This window comes from Amblyomma americanum, chromosome 7, assembly GCF_052857255.1.
Source record: "Amblyomma americanum isolate KBUSLIRL-KWMA chromosome 7, ASM5285725v1, whole genome shotgun sequence".
In the NCBI taxonomy this organism is placed as follows: Eukaryota; Metazoa; Arthropoda; class Arachnida; order Ixodida; family Ixodidae; genus Amblyomma; species Amblyomma americanum.
The window spans coordinates 47,601,725-47,613,770 of record NC_135503.1 but is presented as its reverse complement, the minus strand read 5'-3'; the positions used below and the strand labels follow the sequence as shown (position 1 = coordinate 47,613,770).

The 12,046-nt window shown below is 46.8% G+C and overlaps 1 protein-coding gene across 1 annotated transcript in view; it reads right to left on the bottom strand.

Annotated features, from left to right (window-relative positions):
• LOC144097093 (arylsulfatase B-like) overlaps positions 1–6,590 on the bottom strand; it is a 30,664-nt gene extending 24,074 nt beyond the window's left edge. Inside the window, exons 1-3 of the mRNA XM_077629881.1 lie at positions 6,463–6,590; positions 5,314–5,407; positions 494–653 (exon numbers count right to left, since the gene is read on the bottom strand). Of these exons, the coding sequence (XP_077486007.1) occupies positions 494–653; positions 5,314–5,406 (253 nt within the window). The 5' untranslated portion in view covers position 5,407; positions 6,463–6,590. The remainder of the gene's footprint in view (positions 1–493; positions 654–5,313; positions 5,408–6,462) is intronic.
• Between the last annotated feature and the right edge of the window lie 5,456 nt (positions 6,591–12,046).

Genomic DNA, 12,046 nt, shown 5'->3' with positions numbered 1-12,046 from the left:
TCTCGTGTCCGTCTAATCTCTATCTCCTCACCCATCCTGATGGGGTAGAGGCCCGTGAGGAAGTATATGTGCCACTGGTTTTAATGAGCCCTTGCTACTGCTCGCGGCTTCTTGCCAAAACAAACCTCAGTACCGGTCAGTCCTGTCCGTCAACCTCTCTGTTTCACCCGTGATACAGCTGTAGTGCGGGCGAGGTCTCTCTCTTCGACCTGAATCTACAGTCTGCCTGCTCTTTCCCGTGTCCGTCTAATCTTTATCTCCTCACCCATCCTGATGGGGTAGAGGCCCGTGAGGAAGTATATGTGCCACTGGTTTTAATGAGCCCTTGCTACTGCTCGTGGCTTCTTGCCAAAACAAACCTCAGTACCGGTCAGTCCTGTCTTTCAACCTCTCTGTCTCACCCGTGATACAGCTGTAGTGCGGGCGAGGTCTCTCTCTTCGACCTGAATCTACAATCTGCCTGCTCTTTCCCGTGTCCGTCTAATCTCCTCACCTATCCTGATGGGGTAGAGGCCCGTCAGGAGTGCCGCCCGTGAAGGGGTGCATGTCTGCAGCGTGTAGTGCGAGCTCAGCAGGATGCCGTGTGCTGCCAGGGCATCCAAGTTGGGCGTCGGGATCTGTCGGGAGCCTACTAGGCTGGTGTCCGCCCAGCCCTGCGAAAGGAAAATGCGAAATGCACTTTGTTTCGGCCCCGCCGCGGTGGCTCAGTGGTTAGGGCGCTCGACTACTGATCCGCAGCTCCCGGGTTCGAACCCGACCGCGGCGGCTGCGTTTTTATGGAGGAAAAACGCTAAGGCGCCCGTGTGCTGTGCGATGTCAGTGCACGTTAAAGATCCCCAGGTGGTCGAAATTATTCCGGAGCCCTCCACTACGGCGCCCCTTTCTTCCTTTCTTCTTTCACTCCCTCCTTTATCCCTTCCCTTACGGCGCGGTTCAGGTGTCCAACGATATATATGAGACAGATACTGCGCCATTATTATTATTATTATTATTATTATTATTATTATTATTATTATTATTATTATTATTATTATTATTATTATTATTATTATTATTATTGTTTCGCTCTACTTACTATGCAAGCGGGCTGGAGCGTAGAGCCACCGGTGTCACTTTGTTACCTCTGCAAGGGCGAAGAGTAGGGCAGTTTTCCAGCTCTAGCTGTTAACTTGAAGGTTAATGCGAAATACCTAATGGTATAATGTTCCTCTAACCCACATGTGAAGCATGTCATGTAACAGCCTGGATAGCAATACGGTTCACGCGGATAAGATGCGTTCGCATTTTTCCTTGCTACAGTTTAGCTGGGTTTGACTCACTTCGAATAAATAAAAGACTCCTCATTTCTCACTGCGCAGCCAATTCAATACTCAGCTAAATTATTAACTCTATTATTAACCGCTGAAAATGTGTGATAAGGTTCAATTATATTTAATTCTAAAGTGGCAGAACGCAGCCAGAAATCGAAACGACGTCGGGTTGTTGACGACGGGAAATTTGTTCAAAACGTGAAAAACAAAAGGAAAAAGGGCACACAGCGAAGTTTTTTAGCGTCTACAACGATTGAATCAACATCACATAAATACCAAATCAACGTCACCTAAATATTATCTCAACTGCGGACGGAATAATTTAACTATTCTATTCAAACTCAATTTCGTCTCCACCTTTTTAACTTTTCGCAATTGGCGCATCTGGTATGGTGCCCTTGTTATCGCCAGGTTCGGCTATTCGGTGAGTGCACAGCGAGGGTTGCATAGAATCAGAGGATCAAAATCCTCATACCACACCAAGCAGTTGCGCGTGAGAGGCGACCGCAGGAGATTGCAACCGAGTTGCGTTCTCATGAAGTCGGCATATATTTTTAGACCTTGGTTCATGTGAAGTGAAAGCCACTTGCATATGCGGGCCTTTTTTATGACTGTGGCAGTCAGGGGGGACGTCTTCAAGTCTTCTTATCACTTCTAATCTTCGGCGCCTCGTTTTTAAGATTCTTATTGCTTATTATTTATTATTTCGTCTCCCGTATGCCCAATTCGCTTCCACACGCAGAGTAGCACGTCACCTATTTTTACAAGCCGGATAAAGTCTTGGTTTTTCATTAAATAGTTTCTCTCTCTCTATTTTTGTTATTGGTCGAACACCTCACTCCGCATTTCTCTCGAGAGCTGCGGGTAACAAGGGCCAAGGACGCAGCTACTGCCGTTGATCGAGCGTGAACTCTTGTGAGAGCTTTTTTTATTTTCTTTTAGTCCTCTATATGCCGCACTGAGCGTGCTGCCTGAGATAGCATTTCAGCGAGTGGTTTTTATAGACGGGCTGAACGATGTTCCGAGGATAAACTTTACTGCACCGCGACACTTTTGTCAAAAGCCTGACGGAAAAAGCGGGACCATTCTTTTCTATGTTTGTTTCGTCGTAGTTGCCATTCCGTTCGCAACATGAAAAACAAATTGACCGGACGTTTGACCTTGGGGTATTGGAAATTACAGCGACCGGTGGCGTGGTGTGCTCTGCCCATGACAGTTTAACTCAATGCAGGGGTGTGCTTCGCTGCGAGTGTTGTAGTTATGCAGAACTACCGACAATACAGTCGCCCACACAGCTGTCTAGAGTGCTTGAACGGTGTGTTCTGTTTCGCATTTATAACAATCGCCGCTGACTGGTGGGCCCGATGCAGCTTTTAGAGACATGGTGAGTTAAACACGATCCATGGAAATGTACATGCACCATATAAACAGATTTCGTACCAAAGGCACCGGTAAATAGTACAAGTTGATTCCCGGGTGCTCCGTTCGAGCGCCCTAGACAGGCGTGTGAACGACTGTACTATATATTCTATCGATAATTGACATGCTAAAGAGTAGAGTCACTTTTGAACTATCGATGGTAACGAAACTGTCGTTAGTTCTATAGACAGTATAAAACCACGCAACGAACCGCGCGTATAATCACTGGAGCATAAACTTGGCGACTTTTTTCTTTGTGTCTCGAGGACATGATATGCAGCTGGTGGCAACTATAATACAGCTCACGGTTTTCGCAGTCCACGCGCCATCGAGCGCTGCAGACCTAATTTCCGTACAGCCTTTATAGTATATACCGCTAAGGTGCTGGCAACAGCGACCGGCGCCGTACTTAGAGCGCTGCCCAGTGGCCGGAGGCGCATAGTTGCTCGCGCCTGCTTCTGAGCCTAAGTCGAATGGAATTATCACTTCAGCGGTTACGTTTGCCCGAATTCGAGCTCATGTGAGTTTAGCTGCTGTTTACAAAATAATCGAAGTTGCCGGTTGGGCCAGGTAAGCATGTACGGAACGCCAAGCTTCAGGACGCAGACGATGTACATTACGGCAGTCCAGTGATTGCCAACACTCTCTGAACCCCTAAGTTGAGCATTGTTAATAGCTGTTTCACTTTTCTATATTACATTTTAACTTGTGTTAGGGTGTTTTGCACCCCTCCAAGATTCCATAAATAGAAAGAATAGGTTCCGGACGCCAGCAGAGTAATTTTATTGACGCAGCTGGTGGCGAGCTCGCATGTTAGTTCAACCCGGGCTGAGTACGGAAAGAAAAAAATATAGCGACCAGAAAGTTTTCGCAATTATTCTGCTGATTCATTTATTCTGCCTCAAATTATTTCTTGATGACACAATGAAAATTATATTCACGTGATAAACCATACCGTAGTTGCCTCTCACGTGCTTGGTTTCCCGTCTAACCGAGCCATGCAACTTTGTTAGAGGTCGTGGCAAACTGCTTTCGATGACTTTTCGAGGCTCAACGTTATCGCGTTTCTCCTTACTTTTTTATTTCTGCAGTGTGTGGGGACATCCGCAGCATGATGTTATGAAGGCAGAGACGCAAGCTATTTGGATGGTTTAATTTTTAGCGGGTATAACGTCCTAAAGCGACTCAGGCTATGAGGGACGCCGCAGTAGAAGGCTCCGGATAATTTCGACTGCGTGGGGTTCTTTAACGTGCACCGGCATCGCACGGTACACGTCGGCCTCTAGAACTTGTTGTTTGTAGTGGCTATTTACTAATAAAATAAAAATGGAACGAAAAGATGTTGCTATCCTCGGCATCTGAATGGAAACCTGCAGCCCCTGAGCTGCGACTAGCGGGAATAAAAGGACAGGGAGAGGCAAAGAAAGGGGGAGGGTAGTGAGAACGAATAGGGGTAGGGGTAATACACACTATGTACAAATATAGAGTGTGGGAATAAATTAGGGATGCTACACCGCCTCCATCGAAATGCGACCACTGCAGCCGTTATCGAACCCGCCTCTTTCGGGTCCGCAGCCGAGCGCCATAACCACTGAGCCACCACGGCGGCGCCGGCTATTTCTACTCTGGAAAATGAACAAGCAGCGGTTGCTTCCCTTCCTGTAGATTTGCAGCATGGGTTAATATAGTTTCTTTTCTAATTATACCGGAGTCCTGAAAGGCCTACGAGCGCTGTTGCAAAGCAGTGGAAGCATTGCAGGTTGCCACTAGATTAATTATTTTGAATGCTTTTTATGGGCTTTCTTTTTTTTTTGAGTGACATATGTGGTTGTACCGAACAGTGATGCAAATGTTAAGAGTGTTTACTACAACCAGATTTTCGGAGACAAGCGTTACACTGCGAGCAAAAAAAAATTATGTTTGAACACTGAAGATGCTTCCGCCCGACAACGCACGCTGATCGTGCATGCGAGTCCAAGAACAGTTAAAAAATTGTTAAAGAGAATTTCTCGCGTGCGCGCTTACACCGCAACAGTCCCTAGTGAAGAGAATTGTGCAGTGACGGCTGCAGCGTCCAGAAAAGTTTTTGTCTTGTTTTGTTATTTGACCACTAGTGGAACGTTGTACCACTGTTTTGTACACAGAGTCGACACCAACCAATGGAACATTTTATCTCCAAGTACAACCCCAGGTGGCCGAAATTATAGCACAGCGTTCTACAATGCCATTTCCCGTAGCCCATGTGCACTTTTCGGATGTTAAACACCATATATCATATACCATACCAATCTTTCGTTGAGAAAAACAGAACTTCACTATACCCGTGCGGATCAAGCGGTTAACGCGATCAGGAACACTATAATATATTCATTCCTCTTTCCTTCTTTTTCTCTACTTGTGATTAGCGGAAGCGACGCTACGCCTCTGCCATCGCTGGTCCTGAGGCAGGAACGAACAGCTAGGGAACTTGATGCATGGCGTCGCTTGAGCCATTCACAAGGAGCGACAAAAAAAAGCAATGGAATAGAATCTACACCGCCCTGTTATACAATGCCGGCCCATGGCTTCCACGAGCGGCACTTACCACGTCGTCCGCCATAATAAGGATGATGTGAGGAGGCTTCTTAGCAGCACATACTGCCGAGAACGCCAGGCACAAAACGTGAAGCAGGATCATGCTGCAAGATTCCATAGTGACGCCACAGTAAGATACCACAAAATTACGAGGCTTAGGACTAACGAGGTATAAAGAGTATAAAGAGGAAGGTATAAAGAGGGAGGAAAACATGTAGATGCGCTGTACTAGTGTACATTTATCCTTATAATCCTTGAGTACTGTGTGTTCATTAAGTGCAATAAAACTTCGAGAATATACGAAAATGAATTAGGCCCTTCAGTCGCCTTTATGTAAATACGACATAACAAAAATCTGCTTCAGTATTACTGATGGAGCTTCAGTACAGTATGGCTAACGGAATATCAAGCATTTTAATGTGCCATTATGCAGACGAAGGCTGCTTCACGTTTTAAATGTACAATCCCTACTCACGCTATCGCTGCTTTTTATTCTAAGATTTGGTTACCGATCCTCATCTTAAGTGACAGTTTAAATTAAGAACTCTTAAAAACATATAATAAGTTGAAGATCCTACTGCAATCTATTCTCAACGCATATGTGCAACCGTTTTGAAAGGCAACGCGCTCACATTGCTGAAGCGCACAAAGACTATTTTGGCGCCCTTTCACGCATCAAGAGCAGCAAAAAAATAAAAACAAAGCATGCAAAACAAAGCCGTATGTTCTTGGGATCGTATAAAAGGCATGCTGCAAAGCGCATAGTGCTCAAACTATTATCTCTTTTTTTCGCTGTTTGGGCGTGCTTTTTTAATATCGTTACACCAATAATCGGGCGAGTATTGTGTCGCGTACTCTCATGCCAAAACCGGGTGAAATGCGTTTATACCGATTAATCTCCGCGACTACCTACATGTCATTCGTGCCGGGACTAACTCTGCTGGTTATGTCTTTTGTGATTAGTCTGTGAGAGATTTATGATTGCTTTTTTATAACGGATTAACGTCAGAGGGTATAGGCGTTACCCAACTACTAACCTCTGTACCGCGTTTATTCCTTTGCGGCTTAGAGCGCACAAACGCAGAGTCGCGGAGTCTATAATGTCATGATCAAAACTAACTGAAGCGCTAGTAAGGGAATGTCGGCTTGGTGAACTTGCCTGCCCAAAACTTTGTCGCTGGAACTCGCTGCACAGTGTCCCCCGTCCGCTCGGCAGTGTAGCAATGGAACATCTGCGCGCGCTGGCTCTGTACGCAGAAACCGGCCCGGCCTTGGCACTAGAACTTGTGCCGCTCTGTTTTCCCCCTCATCTTGGAAAGGGCGCTCTCGTTTTACTGCTTCTGCTGCACGCAGACCTCCAGCTACTTATCTCCTTGTTTTGTCTTTTTTTCGTTTTTATTTGTTCGTTTGCGCGCGTGTATGTGACAAGCTGTGTTGGGCACCTCGGATTAATTTATACCACAGGGGGATTGTGGTCTTTAATGATGCAACCACAAGTCCTAAACGGACCGCTGATGCACACATTGGGGTCCAACGTTACATGCAGTGTGACTGGTGCGGCAAGTGGGGTTTGACACACCGAAGCTTCACGTAGGCTATGAAGGGACGCCGTAAACGAGGGCTTCAGATTAGTTTCCTCCACCTGCGATTCTCTAGCGCGCACTGCCATCGCGCAATACACAAGAGTGTACTATGCGGAGATGTACTATGCCATGACTCCGGTCACAGGACTGTCGCAGTGCCCGGTGAACAAACTGTGTTCTGTTTGGTTTGTCTCTTTCCAGTGTTAGTGCACTTGATCCGAATCATGATCCGGATCATGAGAGGGAAATAACTAGAAGGTTAAGAATGGGATGGAGCCCATATGGAGGGTTCTCTCAGATTATGAATAGCAGGTTCCCATTATCCCTCAAGAGAAAAGTATACAAGAGATGTATCTTACCGGTACTCACCTATGGGGCAGAAACGTGCAGGCTAACGAAAAGGGTTCAGCTTAAGTTAAGGACAACGCAGCGAGCTATGGAGAGAAAAAAATTGGCGGTGGTTTAGCTCTGGTTATGCCTGGAGTGACGCCATAGCTACAGCTTGCCGAGTGGAACTTGGTCACGTGACCAACCACGTGAAGAACAACGTGATCAGCCACGGCGCCGGCAGCTGCTCCGCATCACGAGACCAACCACGTGACAGCGTGGCGGCGCCGCCACGCCGAAGGCTCGGAAAGCAACCGTAATGTAGCTATCGCTACAAAATTATAAGTGTAACATTAAGGGACCGGAAGCGGCCAGAGTGGGTGAGGGAACAAACGCGAGTTAATGACATCCTGGTCGGAATCAAGAGGAACAAATGCACTCGGACATGGCATGTAATGCGAAGGCAAGATAACCGCTGGTCCTTAAGGGTAACGGAGTGGATTCCAAGAGAAGGCAATCGCAGCTGGGGGCGGCAGAAAGTTAGGTCGGCGGATCAGATTTAGAAGTTAGCCGGGATTGGATGGCCGAAAAGGATAGGGTTAATTAGAGAGACATGGGAGAGGCCTTTGTCCTATAGTGGGCGTAGTCAGGCTCATTAGGATGATGATGATGATGATGAAGTACTAATCTTGGAATTCAAACTGGCGACATTGAAAGAGAACACCACGTAGGCTAGCGCCTTCCTGATAACCATTGGCCGATTATAGTTAAATATCTTAACATGAAATCCAAAACAGTTCTGAGCAACGCATCCAAGTTAAAGGATGCTCACGTGACACTGCGACGCTCCTGATTGAACTACGAGCAACCCTACGGAAGTTAGCCATGTTGATGAAAGAAGAAGGGAACAGAACAGGATAAAATACAGGTCGTGGGGCAGAACAGACGTTAGAATGACGTCACGCAGCTCGCGCCGCCAAAGGACAGATCGGAAACGCATGCAACAGCGTCGCTAGCCTAGCGCATTAATGAGGAAGTCAAATAACTGCATTTAACGCTATTGTTCTTCTTTTTACTCCACAGTGTGCGAGGCTGTAGAAGCCGGCGCCGGAGCCTGCCACCGGCAAGGCGATGCAATGCCGATGATGGCATCATCTTTAATGTAAAAAGCCGCACCTGGGTCTTTGAGGATCAGCTGCACATGCGAGAAGTGAAAAAAAAAATTGGCAGTGGCTTAGCTCGGTTATTCCAGGATATACGTAGCGAGAGGTACGTTTCCCTGGTTGAGCTTGTTGTGGTCGCTGTATGCCGAGTAATGAAAGACATTGGGCTCCATCTCGGCGGCTATGCGCCGTCTATTACACTCGGCAGTCTGGCATCTCCGTTTGGCAAGGCGTTCCTTTCTCTGTTCGGGCGTCTCCGCTGCTCTCTTCGCCTCCTGACGCTCATTCTCTCTTTGTTGAGTAGCCAAGTGCCAGGCAACAACCTAGATCAGAAGAGTTAATATTCACTTGTCTATACCGCCGTTTAGCAGCGGGTGGACTCTCCTACTCTACATCTATGTCAAATGTTGTGATACAGCCGCCCATTACATCTCCGCCTTTTATACGCAATGCTGCGCACGCGACACGCGGTTCGGGTGGTAGAGCGACATGCGGCGAGGCGGGTGGAGCGGGCGCGCGGCCGTGGAGACGGCGAAGCGCATGCCACATCAGCTGCTCCTCTCCGGTTGCCATGGTAATGGCGCATGCGCACAACTTTCCTCTCCCAGCCGCCGCGAAATGCTCAACTGTTAGCCCAGTGTAGCTCTCGCTACAAAAATTCTAAGGACGATTACGATACTCCCTAATGGGAAATTTGAGCGCATCTCTGTAGGTGTTTCATTTCGCGATATATTGAGGTAAAGCATTCGAGAGATACGTGTATGTATGTTAAGTTATAAAGTACCCTTGATTTTCCGCAGACACTCTTTCTCCAAGTAACTCTCCTCTCCTAGTCTTTGACTGTCATGATGGTCGCTTTGTAGTCGGAGAAATGAGTGGAGACGTGTTGTACTTGCTGCAGCAATGTCTGGCGCCTAATTGAAGAGACCGGGGAAATTAGAACTCAAGGAGAACTCCCTAGACGTGATCTGATCGCTGGGAAGGAATCGAGTATTGTTGAGTCTGTGAGATTCTGCGATAACTGCGAGAGAATGCGAGGCTGTGAATGCTGCGCTGAAACCAAGATAACAACGCCTGTAAGCACTGCATGCCTGGAAAGGAAAGCGATTAGCGCCTGCGTATAGGAGACAACACTGCAATAAAAGCTCTACCCTTCCCTTCCGGATTCCTATCTATATGACAGTGCGCGGCCTTCAAGGTGTTTGCTCCTGGAGTTCGGCCTTGTCCTTTCTGTGTAAGTGATGCTGCGAAGCACGCTTCAGACGTAGAACTGACCTGCTGGGCGCATGTGCCCATGGCGTTCCCGTCTACTGAGATTTTGAAGCGAGTTAATTGTGGACTAAAGAGTGCCTTTCAGCCAGTACCGTGGGGGCTTCGCTTTCGCTTTTATTTTCTTTTTTAGGTTTCTGTGAGTAAATACAGTTCCAGTCACAGACAACATAGCCGAAAATTAAGCCCTCGGAAATAGAAATACGTGTGGACTCTTTGATTTACGTATCACTCCGCCGATAGTAGAGCGGCAAGCCGCCACGGGACTGGCTCCGCGCATTGGTTGAGTCCTCTTACCTACAGCGTCGAGTTCAAAAAAAAAAGGTGAAAGCCGGGACGGTTAATTCGATTTAAATTGGGGAAATCGGCCGCACAGGACAATAATTTGAAGTTTCTATGAATGCTCGGAACGTGTAGATCGAGTTTCCGCGGTAAAAAGACGAGTTCAGATTCCTCTTTAGTGCACCTTTAAAGAACTGCAGGCGGTCGTCGCAAACGCAGAGCCATCAACTATACGGCGCGCCCATAGCCAAGACGTGAAACTATTATTACACAGGGTGTTCCGCATAACACAATCAAAGAATTAAAAGAAGAAAGAAAAAAACTCGAACACTATGCCGGAGTCAAACACTCACAGTACTTCCGGAGAGCGTGCAGGGTGGTTAGAGAGCAGGAAGTATGTTTTAATTAATACTAGCTCAACGCAGTAATGCAATCAAATATTTTTCATTTTTAAAAGCCGCGGAAGGTATTCAAAGAACTCCTACTATAAAGCTGTCAGTGTTGAAATAACCACGCAAAACTACTTCAATGCGACGCGCCAGGCACTTCGTATAGTGCATGATGCAAAATGGTGCTGGCTTTGTTGTTATCCTGCAGCGTTAAATGGCACATATTCGCATTGAGGATCGGCCGAGAATCTGAAGGGGAATGGCCAGCTGCACTGCGCTGCGCGTAACCTATGACTCAGTGGTCTTGATTACGTAGTTGACATTTTGCTGCAGTTATCTGCCTACCTGCGCCCCCATGTCCAAGATCTCTAGATGTTTAACAACTCGCACGAAGTTGCAAATAATCCCGAAGATCTGTTGCTTCGTTAAGCGAAGACTTCAGTTCAGGGTCACGCCGCGTCCACAGACAGGACTTGTCTCCGAGCAAGCAAGCTCTCTGTTGCTAATAAATTTACAAAACCGATATCCATACAGAAACTTCACAGCTTCTTAGGGCTTCGTTTCAACTACAGACTCTTTATTCACTTATGCCCCCTCCAACGTCAATGGAAATTCATTGGTAACTAGTAACGGAGACAGCTAGCCCGTAGATGTGCTAACCACAGCAAAAGTTAGCGCTCGTCCCGTTTTTCCTCGTCCTGTTCTTCCGCGCTCTGTAAAAGTGAAGAAAACACCGCCAAATCACGAGCCTCTCTAACGCAGGTGTAGCTTTGCGAACTCGACTCCTGATTGGCTCTCGCCAGATGACTTCCAGAACGCTGGACTGTCCTGGTACCGCCGGCCATCCACCGTAAAACCGTAGAACCACTCGAATATTGAGAGTAGCTACACTTAATGCCTGGCAAGACTATAACAGCAGGTTTCTTATATTAGAGAGGTAGAGAGGAACACAAATGAATACAGACACGTTCGACAATGTCTAAATTCAAAACGATGAATATAGATCCCAGAGACAAAAGATTGAACGCAAATTCGCAATACTTGGCAAATGTCGGGTTTTTTTAAATTCCTTGACGACTAGTTTTCATCCTTCCTGTCTTCTCTGTGAATCGTTATCGCTTTTGTTTTAGTTAGGGCCGAGTTAGGAAACCGTGAAGAGCCCGTACATTCTTTCCAGGATATTTATTTGTCTATTGCTGGAAGGATGGATTACGTGGCAGTGCAGCTGGAGTATATAGCTATGTGGCAATGTGAAGACACAGCCCTAACAGGTGGCCGCTGCTCAGTCTGCGTCACAACTAAAAGGACAGGAAGCACGAGGGGAATCATAGCGCGTGCGTATGCGTAAATATAAAAACCAACCTGTATAAGCCCCCATGAAAGGCGGGTTTTGTTAATCAAAATGGAAGCTGAACAGAGATGCTTGTCAGCTACTGACGTCATTCTGCCCGGTTTTGGTTTATTTTATACACTGCGCCAGAGAGCAGCTTGATTTATTATCACACTTACGTGAAAGCTCTTCTGGCGGGGATCTCGTGGAAACATGCCGTGGCCTTGCCTCTACGTTGTTTAACGGAAGGTTGTGAAACACAGGTATACTTTTAACATGGCATACCTAGTACAGTGCACATCACATACCTTCCAGACTCTATTGCTATGCTCTCAAGAAACCGAAAGCTGCATCAGTTGCTCGGAAGTAAAAATAAGGCGCATATATAATGGCGAACGTT